This window comes from Salarias fasciatus, unplaced genomic scaffold (assembly GCF_902148845.1).
Source record: "Salarias fasciatus unplaced genomic scaffold, fSalaFa1.1, whole genome shotgun sequence".
Lineage (NCBI taxonomy): Eukaryota > Metazoa > Chordata > Actinopteri > Blenniiformes > Blenniidae > Salarias > Salarias fasciatus.
In genome coordinates this window covers 102,595-121,386 of record NW_021941393.1, presented here as the reverse complement: position 1 = coordinate 121,386, position 18,792 = coordinate 102,595, and the positions used below count along the sequence as shown (strand labels likewise).

The following is an 18,792-nucleotide window of genomic DNA, read 5'->3' as shown; positions in this document are numbered from 1 at the left end:
CATTTTTTTTTTTTTTTTTTCAAAGGGGGCGGAGCTAACAGCCGGCGGAAACGGGTCAAGCAGCCAATCAAAACAGAATTTTTTTTTTTTTTAAATAACAGATTCCATTTCTTTTTTTTTTTTTCTTTTTTTTTTTTCCTGGTGGTTTCGTGACTTTGTAATGTGTGGAATGATTGAATAAAAATAAATTAAAAACAAACGTGAATCCTAAAAAAAAAAAAAAATAAAATAAAAAATAAAAATAAAAAAGAAAACACGAATTAAAACATTTTTTTTGCATGTTTTTATCTTTTTGTTCTCGCTTCAAAAAAAAAATGTTGAAAACACAAATACAGGCACAAATTTTGACGATTTTTTTTTTTTTTCAAAGGGGGCGGAGCTAACAGCCGGCGGAAACGGGTCAAGCAGCCAATCAAAACAGAATTTTTTTTTTTTTAAATAACAGATTCCATTTCTTTTATTTTTTTTCTTTTTTTTTCCTGGTGGTTTCGTGACTTTGTAATGTGTGGAATGATTGAATAAAAATAAATTAAAAACAAACGTGAATCCTAAAAAAAAAAAAAAAAAAAAAAAAAAAAATAAAATAAAAAAGAAAACACGAATTAAAACATTTTTTTCGCATGTTTTTATCTTTTTGTTCTCGCTTCAAAAAAAAAATGTTGAAAACACAAATACAGGCACAAATTTTGACGAATTCCCTTCATTTTTTTTTTTTTTTTTTCCAAAGGGGGCGGAGCTAACAGCCGGCGGAAACGGGGAAGAGTTTTTTTTTTTTAATAACAGATTCCATTTCTTTTTTTTTTTTTTTTTTTCCTGGTGGTTTCGTGACTTTGTAATGTGTGGAATGATTGAATAAAAATAAATTAAAAACAAACGTGAATCCTAAAAAAAAAAAATAAATAAATAAAATAAAAAAAAAAAAAACAAAAAAAAAACAAGCGGAGCACGCCATTTCCAGCGCCCGTTCCCAGAAGCCACCGCGCGGCGCCGGAAGTGTTTTTGGCGGGTTGCTCTGCGGGGGTCGGCCATCTTGGATGAGGTCAGCCCCTCTTTCATCCATTCAAGCGGAGGCCGGGACTCTTCTCCCGTTTTCCCCGGGATTTAAGTATCTCACTCCCCGGGCTCAGAGACGCCGGTTCCTCCGCCCGCTCCGGAAAGCACCCATGGCCTCCTCCACGCCGCTCTCCCCGACGCGGATCTCGCGGCTGCGGGAGAAGCAGGACCTGCAGCAGCTCAACGACCGGCTGGCGGTGTACATCGAGCGGGTCCGCGCCCTGGAGCTGGAGAACGGCCGGCTGCAGGTCAAAGTGTCCGAGAGGGAGGAGGTGACCACCCGGGAGGTGAGCCGAGCCGAGCCGGGTGACGTCACCACGTCTGGAATTCCGACTTTTATTGTTTTAAATGCACGTTTTGTTTGTTTGTTTGTTTTTGTTTGTTTTTCACGTTCATCAGGTCTCCGGGCTGAAGTCCCTGTACGAGGCGGAGCTGGCGGACGCGCGCCGGGTCCTGGACGAGACGGCGACGGAGCGGGCGCGACTGCAGATCGAGCTGGGGAAGGCGGAGGCGGAGCTGGAGGAGGCGTCCAGGAGGCGAGTTTTTCCCGAGTGTCTTTGAACGCCTCGCGGGTGAAATCGGACACCCCCTTGGATAGCGAGCTCGACAGGTGGACCCGGAAGCGGGTTCTGACGCGGGTTCCGTTGTGTTTTTTTTGGGGTTCCAGCCTGAAGAAGAAGGACGGCGAGCTGGCGGCGGCGGTGGCGCGGGCCGGCGCCCTGGAGGGACGCCTCAACGCCAGCGAGGCCCAGCTGGCCACGGCCCGGAGCCGCGGCGCCGCGCTGGACTCCGAGAACCAGGACCTGAAGGCCTCGCTGGCTAAGGTAGGGGGTCCTGGGCTCTGGACTGGGTTCTGGACTGGGTTCTAGACTGGGTCCTGGACTCTAGACTGGGTTCTGGACTGGGTTGTAGACTGGGTTCTAGACCGGGTTCTGGACTCTAGACTGGGTTCTGGACTCTAGACTGGGTTCTGGACTGGGTTGTAGACTGGGTTCTAGACCGGGTTCTGGACTCTAGACTGGGTTCTGGACTCTAGACTGGGTTCTGGACTGGGTTGTAGACTGGGTTCTAGACTCTGGACTGGGTTCTAGACTCTGGACTGGGTTCTAGACTGGGACTAGATTGGGTTCTAGACTGGGTTCTAGATTCTAGACTGGGACTAGATTGGGTTCTAGACTCTGGACTGGGTTCTAGACTGGGACTAGATTGGGTTCTAGACTGGGTTCTAGATTCTAGACTGGGACTAGATTGGGTTCTAGACTCTAGACAGGGTTCTAGACTGGGACTAGATTGGGTTCTAGACTCTAGACAGGGTTCTAGACTGGGACTAGATTGGGTTCTAGATTCTGGACTGGGACTAGATTGGGTTCTAGACTCTAGACTGGGTTCTGGACTCTAGTCTAGGTTCTGGACTGGGTTCTAGACTGGGTCCTGGACTCTAGACTGGGTTCTGGACTGGGTTGTAGACTGGGTTCTAGACCGGGTTCTGGACTCTAGACTGGGTTCTGGACTCTAGACTGGGTTCTGGACTGGGTTGTAGACTGGGTTCTAGACTCTAGACTGGGTTCTAGACTCTGGACTGGGTTCTATACTCTAGACTGGGTTCTGGACTCTAGACTAGATTCTGGACTGGGTTGTAGACTGGGTCCTAGACTCTGGACTGGGTTCTAGACTCTGGACTGGGTTCTAGACTGGGACTAGATTGGGTTCTAGACTGGGTTCTAGATTGGGTTCTAGACTCTAGACTGGGTTCTGGACTCTAGTCTAGGTTCTGGACTGGGTTCTAGACTGGGTCCTGGACTCTAGACTGGGTTCTGGACTGGGTTCTAGACTGGGTTCTGGACTCTAGACTGGGTTCTAGACTCTAGACTGGGCTGTAGACTGGTCTCTAGACTCTAGACTGGGTCCTAGACTCTGGACTGGGTTCTAGACTCTGGACTGGGTTCTAGACTGGGACTAGATTGGGTTCTAGACTGGGTTCTAGATTCTAGACTGGGACTAGATTGGGTTCTAGACTCTAGACAGGGTTCTAGACTGGGACTAGATTGGGTTCTAAACTCTAGACAGGGTTCTAGACTGGGACTAGATTGGGTTCTAGACTCTAGACAGGGTTCTAGACTGGGACTAGATTGGGTTCTAGACTCTAGACAGGGTTCTAGACTGGGACTAGATTGGGTTCTAGACTCTAGACTGGGACTAGATTGGGTTCTAGACTCTAGACAGGGTTCTAGACTGGGACTAGATTGGGTTCTAGATTCTAGACTGGGACTAGATTGGGTTCTAGACTCTAGACTGGGACTAGATTGGGTTCTAGACTCTAGACAGGGTTCTAGACTGGGACTAGATTGGGTTCTAGACTCTAGACAGGGTTCTAGACTGGGACTAGATTGGGTTCTAGACTCTAGACTGGGACTAGATTGGGTTCTAGACTCTAGACAGGGTTCTAGACTGGGACTAGATTGGGTTCTAGACTCTAGACTGGGACTAGATTGGGTTCTAGACTCTAGACAGGGTTCTAGACTGGGACTAGATTGGGTTCTAGACTCTAGACTGGGACTAGATTGGGTTCTAGACTCTAGACAGGGTTCTAGACTGGGACTAGATTGGGTTCTAAACTCTAGACAGGGTTCTAGACTGGGACTAGATTGGGTTCTAGACTCTAGACAGGGTTCTAGACTGGGACTAGATTGGGTTCTAGACTCTAGACTGGGACTAGATTGGGTTCTAGACTCTAGACAGGGTTCTAGACTGGGACTAGATTGGGTTCTAGATTCTAGACTGGGACTAGATTGGGTTCTAGACTCTAGACTGGGACTAGATTGGGTTCTGGACTCTAGACAGGGTTCTAGACTGGGACTAGATTGGGTTCTAGACTCTAGACTGGGACTAGATTGGGTTCTAGACTCTAGACAGGGTTCTAGACTGGGACTAGATTGGGTTCTAGATTGTCGACTGGGTCTAGCTGACGCGCCTCGCCTTGCCGCGCTGTGATTGGCCGCAGGCGGAGGACGGCCTGGCCGTGGCGCGGCGCCAGCTGGAGGCGGAGACCCTGATGCGGGTGGACCTGGAGAACCGCTGCCAGTCGCTGGGGGAGGAGCTGCAGTTCCGCCAGAGCGTCTTCGACCAGGAGCTGCTGGAGTCCCGCCGGGCCGCCGCCGCCGCCGCCGCCGCCGCGGAGCCCGACTCCGGGGGGGCGGGGCGGGACCGCGAGCCCGGGTTGGCCCAGGCCCTGCAGGTAAACGGAGGAGGACGCTCACGCTAACGCTAGCGCTAACGCTAACGCTAACCCCCGGGGGGAATCCCGCCAGGACCTGAGGAGGCAGCACGAGGAGCAGGTGGCGGTCTACAAGGCGGAGCTGGAGACCGCCTTCCGGGCCCGCCTCCAGAGCGCGCGGTCCTCGTCCCGGGCCGAGGACCGCGCGGCGTCCTCGGCCCGGGACGAGCTGGAGGACGGCCGGGCGCGGGCGCGGGGCCTGGCGCTGCAGCTGGACGGCCTGCGGGAGCGGCTGGCGGCGGCCGAGGGGCGGGCGCGGGAGCTGGAGGCGGGGCTGGAGGCGGAGCGGGGGCGGGGCCGGCGGGCCCTGGAGGAGAGGGAGGCGGAGCTGGCGGCGCTGCGGGGGAGGATGGACGCCCGGCTGGCCGAGTACCGGGACCTGCTGGACGTCAAGCTGGCGCTGGACGTGGAGATCGGCGCCTACCGCAAGCTGCTGGAGGGGGAGGAGTCCCGGTGAGCGGGGCGGGGCTTGGCTGCTGAAACCTGAAACCTGAAACCCGAAACCTGACACCTGAAACCGGGAAAAGCTGAAAGTGGCGCTTCCTTCCAGGCTGCACCTGTCGCCGTCGCCCCGGGCGGCGGGCTCCGCCCGCTCCAAGCGGCGGCGCGTGGAGGCGGAGCCAGAGGAGGAGGAGGAAGAGGAGGAGGAGGAGGAGGGGGCGGAGTCTAGCGGCGGGGTGGGCGTCGCCCCCGCCGACCCGGAGGGGAACTCGGTGACCCTGGTGAACCGCACCGACCAGGTGAGTCCCTGACCCCGCCTCCCTTCCCCCCCTCCCCTGACAGGCTTCCCGACCCTTGACCTTTGACCCCCCCCTGGCAGGACGTCCCCCTGGGGAACTGGAGGCTGAACCGCCAGGTGGACGGGGGGGACCAGATCTCCTACCGCTTCTCCCCCAAGTTCGTCCTGGCGGCCGGCCGCTCCGTCACGGTGAGGAGGAGGGCGGGGCCTAAGAGAAAAAATGGGCGTGGCTTATTCAGGAAGCATCGTGTGTTCTCCCCCCCCCTCCCTCCCCCCCCTCCTCGGCAGGTGTGGTCGGCCGACTCCGGCTCCGCCCACCGGCCCCCCTCCGACCTGCTGTGGAAGAGCCAGGGCTCCTGGGGGACGGGAAGTGACGTCGTCACCACCCTGATCGACGGCGACGGACAGGTACAAGCCCCGCCCCCTTCTTCCTCCCTCATAGCCTCCTCTGACTCCGCCCCTTTTTTTTTTTTTTTGCAGGAGGTGTCCAGGAGGAGGACCGTGTCCCAGGAGGAGGAGGAGGCGGAGCAGGAAGTCCAGATGGTGACTCCTCCCCCTTTTTCCCTCTTGTTGTCGTCGTTGTTGTTGTTGTTGTTGTTGTTGTTTATTGACGCGCGTGTCTCCCAGCAGGAGGCGCCGGCGTCCCGAGACTGCGCCGTCATGTGAAGACTCCGCCCCCCCTTTCATGTTTTCTACTCAATAAAAATGTTTTTTTTTTTTTTTTTAATCAAAACTGCCTCGAGTCTTTTTTTTTTTTTTTTTTTTTTTTAATAAATAAAAAGAATCCGACATACTGTGACGTCACAGTCATATCGGCGCAGGCCGCGCGGTGTCTTTGTACTGAGCCTTTGAAGCCGCCGCCGCCGCTGCAGCTGCCGCTCGCGTGCCTCCTCCTTCTCCTCCTCCTGCGCGCGCGCGCTTTTTACCGGGAGAGGCTGGCACGCGGCTTCACGCCGCCTCCGGATGCGGCCGTCGAGCAAGAAGGGGAGAGCGTGTGTGTGCGGCGCGCGGGACAGAGGACACGCCGCGGGTGCGGGGCCCGACGCCAGCCTTCTCCCCCCCCCCACCCACCCCACCCCCACCCACCCCATCCAGGTAAAACAAACCCCAGCTAGCTAATAAGCTAACACACCGACTCGTCGGGCTCGGCGCGGCCCGACGCAGAGCTGCTGCGCGCCGGCTTGGTGCGGCGGGGAGCGTCGGGGATGGAGGCGGTGGCCTCCGCAAGACATTTTAACGTTTATTTATACGTATATGATACATACGGTATGTTTATTTACTCTTTACTTGTAAATGTTGGGTATATGTGTTTATTTTTTATCATCTTTCTTGACGTGCTTTTGATTATTTACGTGTAAATGTAGAATATAAGTATTTATTGTTAATGATTTTCATAAAAACCTAAAAATGTGTAATATATTTAATGTACATATAAATATAGAACATATTTATTTATTTTTGATTATGTTTACATATTAATATATGATATGTGTATTTATATTCGAATATTTACATATCAATATAGAATATATGTGTTTATTTTTGATATTTTACACAAATATAGAATATATGTATTTATTTAAAAAAAAATTATCCATAAAAATGTATAATATATTTAATTCACATATAAATATAGAACACGTTTATTTATTTTTGATTATATTTACATATAAATATATAATATGTATTTATATTCGAATATTTACATATCAATATAGAATATATGTATTTATTTTAAAAAAACTTATCCATAAAAAATGTATAATATATTTAATTCACATATAAATATAGAACACATTTATTTATTTTTGATTATATTTACATATAAATATATAATATATATTTATATTCGAATATTTACATATCAATATAGAATATATGTATTTATTTTTAAAAAAATATCCATAAAAAATGTATAATATATTTAATTCACATATAAATATAGAACACATTTATTTATTTTTGATTATATTTACATGTAAATATATAATATATGTATTTATATTTGAATATTTACATATCAATATAGAACATATGGATTTATTTTTTCAATAAACTACAAATAAAAATGTGTAATATATTTAATGTACATATAAATATTAAATAAATGTGTTTATTTTATTGTTTACATGTAAATATACAACATATATATATTTATATTCGAATTTTTACATGTAAATATAGAATATATGTGTTTATTTTTTAATGTTTACATGTAAATACATAATATATGTATTTATATTTGAATATTTACATGTAAATATTAAATAACTGGGTTTGTTTTTGGATTATTTACATTTAAATCTATAATATAGGTGTTTATTTTTGATGATTTGCGTGTAAATATGTGTGTATTTTTGGATTGTTCACGTAAAAATGTGTAATATATTTAATTTACATATAAATATAGAAGGCATTTATTTATTTTGGATTATATTTACATGTAAATATACAATATATGTATTTATATTTGAATATTTACACATCAATATACAATATATGTGTTTATCTTTGATAATTTATACAAATATAAACATATGTTTTTATTTTTAAAATAGATTCTACATAAAAATGTTTAATATATTTAATTTACACATGCGTATACAACATATTTATTTATTTTTGATTATATTTACATGTAAATATATAATATATGTATTTATATTTGAATATTTACATGTAAATATTAAATAATTGTGCTCATTTTTGATAATTTGCATGTAAATATATGTGTATTTTTGGATTTTTCACATAAAAATGTATAATATATTTAATTAACATATAAATATAGAAGGCATTTACGTATTTTTTATATATACACGTAAATATATAATATATTTATTTATTTTTAACAAATTATACATAAAAATGTATAATATATTTAATTTACATACAAATATTAAAGAAAAGTGTTTATTTTTGGATTGTTTACATGTAAATATACAACATATGTATTTATATTTGAACTTTTACATGTAAATATTTAATATATGTGTTTATTTTTTAATGTTTACATACAAATATGGAATATTTGTTTATTTTTTTTGCATTATTTACACAACAATGTGTATTTAATTCGCATAAATATAGAATATATTTTATTTTTACATATAAATATAGAATATATGTATTTATTATTTTATATTTACACATATATTTGTAACGTGTTTATTATTGATAATTTAATTTTTAATAATTATTTTATTTTAATAATGATTTTTTTTGGGATTATTTACATTTAGAATGTATGTGTGGATTTCAGAGTGACACATGATGCTGGTGGCCACGCCCCTCCTGCTCTTGCCCCTCCTCCGCCCGGTGGGCGGGGCCTATTGCCCCGGCGGCTGCCGCTGCTACAGCCTGACCGTGGAGTGTGGGTCGGCCGGACTGGGGGGGCTCCCCCGGGGGGTCCCCACGCACACGCAGGTGTCTCACGCACACACACACACGCACGCACGCGCGCACGTGCACGCACTTCCTGCTGACGCTCCGGTTTTGCAGACGCTGTTCCTCCAGGACAATCTGATTGGCCAGATTCGAACCGGCGACCTGCTCCTGCTCACACACCTCAACTACCTGTACCTGCAGGTAACGCGCACGCACACACACACACACACATATGTACATATATATATATATATATATATATATATACATTACATTGCTAGCCTTGCTAGCCCAGTTCGCATTTTTACCCCTGTTAGCCCCATTAGCTATATTAGCCTTGTTAGCGCTATTATCCCTATTAGCCCTGCTAGCCTTGCTAGCCTTGTTAGCTTTATTTTCCCTATTAGCCTTGCTAGCCTTGTTAGCTTCATTTTCCCTATTAGCCCTGCTAGCCTTGCTAGCCCTGTTAGCTTTATTTTCCCTATTAGCCCTGCTAGCCTTGCTAGCCCTGTGAGCTTTATTTTCCCTATTAGCCCTGCTAGCCTTGCTAGCCCTGTTAGCTTTATTTTCCATATTAGCCTTGCTAGCCTTGTTAGCTTTATTTTCCCTATTAGCCTTGCTAGCCTTGCTAGCCCTGTTAGCTTTATTTTCCCTATTAGCCCTGCTAGCCTTGCTAGCCCTGTTAGCTTTATTTTCCCTGCTAGCCTTGCTAGCCCTGTTAGCTTTATTTTCCCTATTAGCCTTGCTAGCCTTGCTAGCCCTGTTAGCTTTATTTTCCCTATTAGCTTTGCTAGCCCTGTTAGCTTTATATCCCCTAATAGCCTTGCTAGCCCTGTTAGCTTTATTTTCCCTATTAGCCTTGCTAGCCTTGCTAGCCCTGTTAGCTTTATTCTCCCAATTAGCCTTGCTAGCCCTGTTAGCTTTATATCCCCTAATAGCCTTGCTAGCCCTGTTAGCTTTATTTTCCCTATTAGCCTTGCTAGCCTTGCTAGCCCTGTTAGCTTTATTCTCCCAATTAGCCTTGCTAGCCCTGTTAGCTTTATATCCCCTAATAGCCTTGCTAGCCCTGTTAGCTTTATTTTCCCTATTAGCCTTGCTAGCCTTGCTAGCCCTGTTAGCTTTATTCTCCCAATTAGCTTTGCTAGCCCTGTTAGCTTTATATCCCCTAATAGCCTTGCTAGCCCTGTTAGCTTTATTTTCCCTATTAGCCTTGCTAGCCTTGCTAGCCCTGTTAGCTCTATTTTCCCTATTAGCCTTGCTAGTCTTGTTAGCTTTATTTTCCCTATTAGCCTTGCTAGCCTTGCTAGCCCTGTTAGCTTTATTCTCCCAATTAGCCTTGCTCGCCCTGTTAGCATCATTTTCCCTATTCGCCTTGTTAGCCCTGTTAGCTTTATTTTCCCTATTAGCCCTGCTAGCCTTGCTAGTCCTGTTAGCTTCATTTTCCCTATTAGCCTTGCTGGTCTTGTTAGCTTTGTTTTCCCTTTTAGCCCTGCTAGCCTTGCTAGCCCTGTTAGCTTCATTTTCCCTAGTAGCCTTGCTAGCCTTGCTCGCCCAGTTAGCATTTTTACCCCTGTTAGCCCCATTAGCCTTATTAGCTTTATTGTCCCTATTAGCCCTGCTAGCCCTGTTGGCTTTATTTTCCCTATTAGCCTTGCTAGCCTTGCTAGCCCTGTTAGCTTTATTTTCCCTATTAGCTTTGCTAGCCCTGTTAGCTTTATATCCCCTATTAGCCTTGCTAGCCCTGTTAGCTTTATTTTCCCTATTAGCCTTGCTAGCCTTGCTAGCCCTGTTAGCTTTATTTTCCCTATTAGCTTTGCTAGCCCTGTTAGCTTTATATCCCCTATTAGCCTTGCTAGCCCTGTTAGCTTTATTTTCCCTATTAGCCTTGCTAGCCTTGCTAGCCCTGTTAGCTTTATTTTCCCTATTAGCCTTGCTAGCCTTGTTAGCTTCATTTTCCCTATTAGCCCTGCTAGCCTTGCTAGCCTTGTTAGCTTTATTTTCCCTATTAGCCCTGCTAGCCTTGCTAGCCCTGTTAGCTTTATTTTCCATATTAGCCTTGCTAGCCCTGTTAGCTTTATTTTCCCTATTAGCCCTGCTAGCCTTGCTAGCCCTGTTAGCTTTATTTTCCCTATTAGCCTTGCTAGCCTTGCTAGCCCTGTTAGCTTTATTCTCCCAATTAGCCTTGCTAGCCCTGTTAGCTTTATTTTTCATATTAGCCTTGCTAGCCCTGTTAGCTCTATTTTCCCTATTAGCCTTGCTAGTCTTGTTAGCTTTATTTTCCCTATTAGCCTTGCTAGCCTTGCTAGTCTTGTTAGCTTTATTTTCCCTATTAGCCTTGCTAGCCTTGCTAGCCCTGTTAGCTTTATTCTCCCAATTAGCCTTGCTAGCCCTGTTAGCATCATTTTCCCTATTCGCCTTGTTAGCCCTGCTATCCTTGCTAGTCCTGTTAGCTTCATTTTCCCTATTAGCCTTGCTGGTCTTGTTAGCTTTGTTTTCCCTTTTAGCCCTGCTAGCCTTGCTAGCCCTGTTAGCTTCATTTTCCCTAGTAGCCTTGCTAGCCTTGCTCGCCCAGTTAGCATTTTTACCCCTGTTAGCCCCATTAGCCTTATTAGCTTTATTGTCCCTATTAGCCCTGCTAGCCCTGTTAGCTTTATTTTCCCTATTAGCCCTGCTAGCCTTGCTAGCCCTGTTAGCTTCATTTTCCCTATTAGCCTTGCTAGCCTTGCTCGCCCAGTTAGCATTTTTACCCCTGTTAGCCCCATTAGCCTCATTAGCTTTATTGTCCCTGTTAGCCCTGTTAGCACTATTAGCTCTATTAGCCCTGCTAGCTGTGTTACCTCTGACCTCCGACCCCCTCTGATCTGCAGAACAACAGCCTGTCGTCGGTGGAGCCCGGCTCGTTCCAGAGCCAGCGCCGCCTGCTGGAGCTGGCGCTCAACGCTAACCGGCTGCGCGCGCTGGGCGCCGACGTGTTCCGCGGCCTGGAGCAGCTGCGCGTCCTGTACCTGGCGGCCAACCGCCTGGCGCGGCTGCAGGACCACGCCTTCCGCGGCCTGCCGGTGAACCGAACCGCCGCCGCTAGCGTCACGCTAGCATCTATATGTATATCTATATGACTCATGTACATGTATATCTATATGACTCATGTATATGTATATCTATATGACTCATGTATATGTATATCTATATGACTCATCTATATGTATATCTATATGACTCATCTATATGTATATCTATATGACTCATGTATATGTATATCTATATGACTCATCTATATGTATATCTATATGACTCATCTATATGTATATCTATATGACTCATGTATATGTATATCTATATGACTCATGTATATGTATATCTATATGACTCATCTATATGTATATCTATATGACTCATCTATATGTATATCTATATGACTCATCTATATGTATATCTATATGTCTCATCTATATGTATATCTATATGACTCATCTATATGTATATCTATATGACTCATGTATATGTATATCTATATGACTCATCTATATGTATATATATGACTCATCTATATGTATATCTATATGACTCATCTATATGTGTATCTATATGACTCATTTATATATATATCTATATGACTCATGTATATGTATATCTATATGACTCATGTATATGTATATCTATATGACTCATGTATATGTATATCTATATGACTCATGTATATGTATATCTATATGACTCATCTATATGTATATCTATATGACTCATCTATATGTATATCTATATGACTCATCTATATGTATATCTATATGACTCATGTATATGTATATCTATATGACTCATCTATATGTATATCTATATGACTCATGTATATGTATATCTATATGACTCATGTATATGTATATCTATATGACTCATCTATATGTATATCTATATGACTCATGTATATGTATATCTATATGACTCATGTATATGTATATCTATATGACTCATGTATATGTATATCTATATGACTCATGTATATGTATATCTATATGACTCATGTATATGTATATCTATATGACTCATGTATATGTATATCTATATGACTCATGTATATGTATATCTATATGACTCATGTATATGTATATCTATATGACTCATGTATATGTATATCTATATGACTCATGTATATGTATATCTATATGACTCATGTATATGTATATCTATATGACTCATGTATATGTGTGTGTGTGTGTTAGCGGCTGCAGGAGCTGCACCTGCAGCACAACGCGCTGGAGGCGGTGTCGGAGCGCGCCCTGCTGGGCCTGGGCTCGCTGGCGCTGCTGGACCTGAGCGCCAACGGCCTGCACACGCTGGGCGCCGCCGCGCTGCGCCCCCTGCTGGCCCTGCAGGTGCTGCGCATCACGGGTGAGAGAGGGGGCCGCCGCCGCCGCTCAGCCCCGCCCCCTTTTTTTTTTGTTTGTTTTTAAAAAGCCGTTATTTAGCCGTTTATGCTAAGTTTTTTTGAAAAATGTATGTACTTTTATGCTAACGGTGTTAGCTTCTCAACACGTTTTAGCCATCTCAGGCTAGCTCTTTTAGCCTGCCTGTTAGCTACCTGACAGATTTTAGCCATTCTATGCTAGCTCCATTAGCTACCTGACATATTTTAGCCATTTTATGCTAATTTTATTAGCTTCTTGACATATTTTAGCCATTTTATGCTAATGTTGTTAGCTTCTGGACACATTTTATGCTAGCTCTGTTAGCTCTTTTAGCCTTCATGTTAGCTACCTGACAGATTTTAGCCATTTTATGCTAATTTTATTAGCTTCTGGACAGATTTTAGCCATTTTATGCTAGCTGTGTTAGCTTCTGGACATATTTTAGCCATTTTATGCTAATTTTATTAGCTTCTAGACAGATTTTAGCCATTTTATGCTAGCTCTGCTAGCTACTTGATACATTTTAGCCATTTAATGCTAGCTCTGTTAGCGTGCTGACATATTTTAGCCATTTTATGCTCATTTTATTAGCTTCTGGACAGATTTTAGCCATTTTATGCTAGCTGTGTTAGCTTCTTGACATATTTTAGCCATTTTATGCTAGCTGTGTTAGCTTCTTGACATATTTTAGCCATTTTATGCTCATTTTATTAGCTTCTGGACAGATTTTAGCCATTTTATGCTAATTTTAGTAGCTTCTGGACAGACTTAAGCCATTTTATGCTAACTCTGTTAGCTACTTGATACATTTTAGCCATTTAATGCTAGCTCTGTCAGCGTGCTGACATATTTTAGCCATTTTATGCTAATTTTATTAGCTTCTGGACAGATTTTAGCCATTTTATGCTAGCTGTGTTAGCTTCTTGACATATTTTAGCCATTTTATGCTAATTTTATTAGCTTCTGGACAGATTTTAGGCATTTTATGCTAGCTGTGTTAGCTTCGGGACAGATTATAGGCATTTTATGCTAGCTCTGTGAGCTTTTTGACACGCTTTATGCTAATTTCGTTAGCTTCTGGACAGATTTTAGCCATTTTATGCTCGCTCTGCTAGCTCTTTTACCCTTCATGTTAGCTACCTGACACATTTTAGCCATTTTATGCTAATTTTATTAGCTTCTGGACAGACTTTAGCCATTCTATGCTAACTCTGCTAGCTACTTGACACATTTTAGACATTTTCTGCTAGCTCTGTTAGCTTCTTGAAACATTTTAGCTGTATTATGCTAATGTCGTTAGCTTCTGAACACATTTTATGCTAGCTCTGCTAGCTCCGTTAGCCTTCATGTTAGGTTGTAGCCATGTTACGCTAGCTCTGTTAGCTTCTTGACACATTTTAGCCATTTTATGCTAATTTTAGTGGCTTCTGGTCAGACTTTAGCCATTTTATGCTAGCTCTGCTAGCTTCTGGACATATTTTAGCCATTTTATGCTAGCTCTGTTAGCTTCTTGACACATTTTAGCCATTTTATGCTAATTTTAGTGGCTTCTGGTCAGACTTTAGCCATTTTATGCTAGCTCTGCTAGCTTCTGGACATATTTTAGCCATTTCATGCTAGCTCTGCGAGCTCTTTTAGCCTTCTTGTACGCTACCTGACATATTTTAGCCATTTTATGCTAGCTCTGCTAGCTTCTGGACATATTTTAGCCATTTCATGCTAGCTCTGCGAGCTCTTTTAGCCTTCATGTTAGCTACCTGACAGATTTTAGCCATTTTATGCTAATTTTATTAGCTTTTTGAAACATTTTAGCTATATTATGCTAATGTTGTTAGCTTCTGAACACATTTTATGCTAGCTCTGCTAGCTTCTGGACATATTTTAGCCATTTCATGCTAGCTCTGCTAGCTCCGTTAGCCTTCATGTTAGGTTGTAGCCATTTTATGCTAGCTCCGTTAGCTGTTTTGTTTTAGCCTTTTCTCACACCGATAACCCCGCTTGGCCCCGCCCCTCTTACCCCCCCCCCCCCGCCGCAGACAACCCGTGGCGCTGCGACTGCGCCCTCCACTGGCTGCGCGCCTGGATGGACGGGGCGGGCCGCCGCCTGCTGAGCCCGGCGGGCCGCCGCCTGCCGTGCGCCGAGCCGCCGCGGCTGTCCCGCCTGGGCCTGCTGGAGGTGCCCCCCAGCAGCCTGGTGTGCATCCCCCCCCTGCTGCGGCTGGAGCCCCGCCGCCTGGCCGTGCGCCTGGGCGACGGCCTGCGGGTGTCCTGCCACGCCTCGGGGTACCCCCGGCCCCAGGTCAGCCCCCCCCACCCCCCCCCGCCGGCCCCCGCCGGCGGGCTAGCTGCTCCAGGTGTTAGCCTGTTGCGGTTAGGGTTATGTAGCCTTGCTAGCATGCTGGAGCCTGTTGGCATGTTAGACTGCTAGCCTGTCAGCATGTTAGCATGCTGTAGCCCATTAGCCTTGCTAGCATGTTAGCTTGTCAGCATGCTAGCCTGTCAGCATGCTAGCCTGTTAGCATGCTGTAGCCCAATAGCCTTGCTAGCCTGTCAGCATGCTAGCCTGTTAGCATGCTGTAGCCCATTAGCCTTGCTAGCATGTTAGCTTGTCAGCATGCTAGCCTGTCAGCATGCTAGCCTGTTAGCATGCTGTAGCCCATTAGCCTTGCTAGCATGTTAGCTTGTCGGCATGCTAGCCTGTTAGCATGCTGTAGCCCATTAGCCTTGCTAGCCTGTCAGCATGCTAGCCTGTTAGCATGCTGTAGCCCATTAGCCTTGCTAGCCTGTTAGCTTGTCGGCATGCTAGCCTGTTAGCATGCTATCCTGTTCCTGTTAACATGTTGTAGCGTCTTAACTTGCTAGCATGCTTGAACCTGTTAGCATGCTAGCCTGTTAGCATGCTATCTTGTTAGCGTGTTGTAGCCTTTTAACCTGCTAGCATGCTTGAACCTGTTAGCATGCTAGCCTGTTAGCATGCTGTAGCCCATTAGCCTTGCTAGCCTGTCAGCATGCTAGCCTGTTAGCATGCTGTAGCCCATTAGCCTTGCTAGCCTGTTAGCTTGTCGGCATGCTAGCCTGTTAGCATGCTATCCTGTTCCTGTTAACATGTTGTCGCGTCTTAACTTGCTAGCATGCTTGAACCTGTTAGCATGCTATCCTGTTAGCGTTTTTATAGCCTCTTAACCTGCTAGCATGCTTGAATCTGTTAGCATGCTAGCCTGTTAGCATGCTATCTTGTTAGCGTGTTGTAGCCTCTTATCTTGCTAGCATGCTTGAACCTGTTAGCATGCTAGCCTGTTAGCGTGTTGTAGCCTCTATCCTGTTCGCGCACTAGCCTTTTAGCGTGCTAGCCTGTTAGCATGCTAGCCTGTTAGCATGCTATCCTGTTAGCATGTTGTAGCCTTTTAACCTGTTAGCATGCTATCCTGTTAGCGTTTTTGTAGCCTCTTAACCTGCTAGCATGCTTGAACCTGTTAGCGTGCTAGCTAACCTGCAAGCATGCTATCCTGTTAGCGTGCTAGCCTGTTAGCATGCTATCCTGTTAGCGTGTTGTAGCCTTTTAACCTGCTAGCATGCTTGAACCTGTTAGCATGCTAGCCTGTTAGCATGCTAGCCTGTTAGCGTGCTAGCCTGTTAGCATGCTAGCCTGTTAGCATGCTAGCCTGTTAGCATGTTGTAGCCTTTTAACCTGCTAGCATGCTTGAATCTGTTAGCATGCTAGCCTGTTAGCTTGCTAGCCTGTTAGCATGTTGTAGCCTTTTAACCTGCTAGCATGCTTGAATCTGTTAGCATGCTATCCTGTTAGCGTGCTAGCCTGTTAGCATGCTATCCTGTTAGCGTGTTGTAGCCTTTTAACCTGCTAGCATGCTTGAACCTGTTAGCATGCTAGCCTGTTAGCATGCTAGCCTGTTAGCATGCTATCCTGTTAGCGTGCTAGCCTGTTAGCATGCTAGCCTGTTAGCGTGTTGTAGCCTTTTAACCTGTTAGCGTGCTACCCTGTTAGCGCGCTAGCTGCTAGCTGGCTGCCGTCTCCTGCAGGTGACGTGGAGGAAGGCGTCGCCGTCGCCCCGCGGCCTGGTGCAGGAGGCCCCGCCCCCCCCCGCTCCTCCCCCTCCCCCTCTGGAGGAGGAGGAGGGGGCGTGGCCGGCGGGCGGGGCCCCGGAGGACGCCGACACGGGCAGCGGCATGCTGTTCCTCAGCAACGTGACGGCGGCGCACGCCGGCTTCTACGAGTGCGAGGCGCGCAACGCCGGCGGCGCGGCGCGCCTCGCCTTCCACCTGGCCATCAACTCCTCCTCCTCCTCCGCCTGGGCGGGCGGCCCCGCCCCCCCCCGCCGCCGCCGCCCGGCGCCGGACGTGAGCCGCGAGCCGCTGCACGCCGCCGGCAGCATGGCCTTCGGCGCGCTGGGCGCCGCCGCGCAGGCCGCCGTGGCCGCCGGCATCGCGCTGCTGGCGCTGACGGCGCTGCTGCTGCTCGCCATGATCTGCCGCCGCCGCCGAGACCCCGCCCCCAAGGCGAGTGAGGGAGGGGGGAGGGTGGGGGGGGAGGAGGAGGAGCGGGCGGGGCTAAAAGCTGTGTGTCGCCCCCCCCCCCCTGCAGGAGGAGGCGGTCCTCTACGTCGACGACTACTCGGACGGCCCCGCCCCCTTCGGCCGGCTGGAGGAGTTCCACGAGATGCTGGTGCTGGCGCCCCCCGCTGGAGGCGGGGGGGAGGAGGAGGAAGAGGAGGAGGAGGAGGAGGAGGAGGAGGGGCGAGTGACGGGGGAGGGGGGGGAGGCCCCGCCCACCGCCGCCGCCGCCGCCGCCGAGGCGGAGGCCGTCCTCCGCGGCCACTTCCTGGACTCACAGATCGCCTACGAGATCCACTGCTGACGCCCCGCCCCTTTTTTTTCCCCGCCCCCACTTCAAGCCCCGCCCCCCCCTTCAGGCCCCGCCCCCCCCCCGTCCTTCCGTTCTGTCCGAAGCACAAAACCGCCGTAATAAAAAGTCCTGATCAACCACCGGGCCGGACGTCTTCCTTACCGCCGCCGGCAGGCTAGCTGCACCGCTAGCTAGCGGATGACATCGTTTAGCCATTTCATGCTAACGCTATTAGCTTCTTCATACGTTGTAGCGATTTTATGCTAACGCTATTAGCTTCTTCATACATTGTAGCGATTTTATGCTAACGCTATTAGCTTCTTCATACATTATAGCCATTTCATGCTAACGCTATTAGCTTCTTCATACATTATAGCCATTTCATGCTAACGCTATTAGCTTCTTCATACATTGTAGCCAGTTCATGCTAACGCTATTAGCTTCTTCATACATTATAGCCATTTCATGCTAACGCTATTAGCTTCTTCATACATTGTAGCGATTTTATGCTAACGCTGTTAGCTTCTTCATACATTGTAGCGATTTTATGCTAACGCTGTTAGCTTCTTCATACATTATAGCCATTTCATGCTAACGCTATTAGCTTCTTCATACATTATAGCCAATTCATGCTAACGCTATTAGCTTCTTCATACATTGTAGCGACTTTATGCTAACGCTATTAGCTTCTTCATACATTGTAACGATTTTATGCTAACGCTATTAGCTTCTTCATACATTATAGCCATTTTATGCTAACGCTATTAGCTTCTTCATACATTATAGCCATTTTATGCTAACGCTATTAGCTTCTTCATACATTGTAGCGATTTTATGCTAACGCTATTAGCTTCTTCATACATATTAGCCATTTCATGCTAACGCTATTAGCTTCTTCATACATTGTAGCGATTTTATGCTAACGCTATTAGCTTCTTCATACATTGTAGCAATTTTATGCTAACGCTATTAGCTTCTTCATACATTATAGCCTTATGCTAACGCTATTAGCTTCTTCATACATTTTACTGATTTTATGCTAACGCTATTAGCTTCTTCATACATTTTACTGATT

At 46.1% G+C, this 18,792-nt stretch overlaps 2 protein-coding genes across 5 annotated transcripts; both read left to right on the top strand.

Annotated features, from left to right (window-relative positions):
- The first annotated feature begins 993 nt into the window (after window positions 1-993).
- Window positions 994-5,788, top strand: LOC115385604 (lamin-B2-like). Of its 3 annotated transcripts, XM_030087671.1 has the most exons (11): window positions 994-1,340; window positions 1,453-1,589; window positions 1,721-1,877; window positions 4,055-4,288; window positions 4,362-4,442; window positions 4,485-4,780; window positions 4,878-5,067; window positions 5,148-5,255; window positions 5,355-5,474; window positions 5,547-5,609; window positions 5,694-5,772. In XM_030087671.1, exons 1-11 carry the CDS (start codon window positions 1,035-1,037, stop codon window positions 5,730-5,732), a joined length of 1,731 nt encoding a protein of 576 aa, XP_029943531.1. In that variant the 5' UTR covers window positions 994-1,034; the 3' UTR covers window positions 5,733-5,772. The 3 variants fall into 3 exon arrangements, with proteins under 3 accessions (XP_029943531.1, XP_029943530.1, XP_029943529.1); XM_030087670.1 differs by having other exon boundaries at window positions 4,362-4,780; window positions 5,697-5,788; XM_030087669.1 differs by having other exon boundaries at window positions 4,362-4,780.
- A 158-nt stretch (window positions 5,789-5,946) lies between these two features.
- Window positions 5,947-17,850, top strand: LOC115385592 (leucine-rich repeat-containing protein 24-like). 2 transcript variants are annotated; one of them, XM_030087656.1, is made up of 8 exons: window positions 5,947-6,161; window positions 8,329-8,492; window positions 8,568-8,654; window positions 11,321-11,512; window positions 12,671-12,839; window positions 14,893-15,155; window positions 16,895-17,371; window positions 17,457-17,850. In XM_030087656.1, the coding sequence occupies exons 2-8, from the start codon at window positions 8,337-8,339 to the stop codon at window positions 17,727-17,729; spliced, it is 1,617 nt and encodes a 538-aa protein (XP_029943516.1). In that variant the 5' UTR covers window positions 5,947-6,161; window positions 8,329-8,336; the 3' UTR covers window positions 17,730-17,850. The 2 variants fall into 2 exon arrangements, with proteins under 2 accessions (XP_029943516.1, XP_029943517.1); XM_030087657.1 differs by lacking the exon at window positions 5,947-6,161 and adding an exon at window positions 6,191-6,332.
- Window positions 17,851-18,792: the final 942 nt, after the last annotated feature.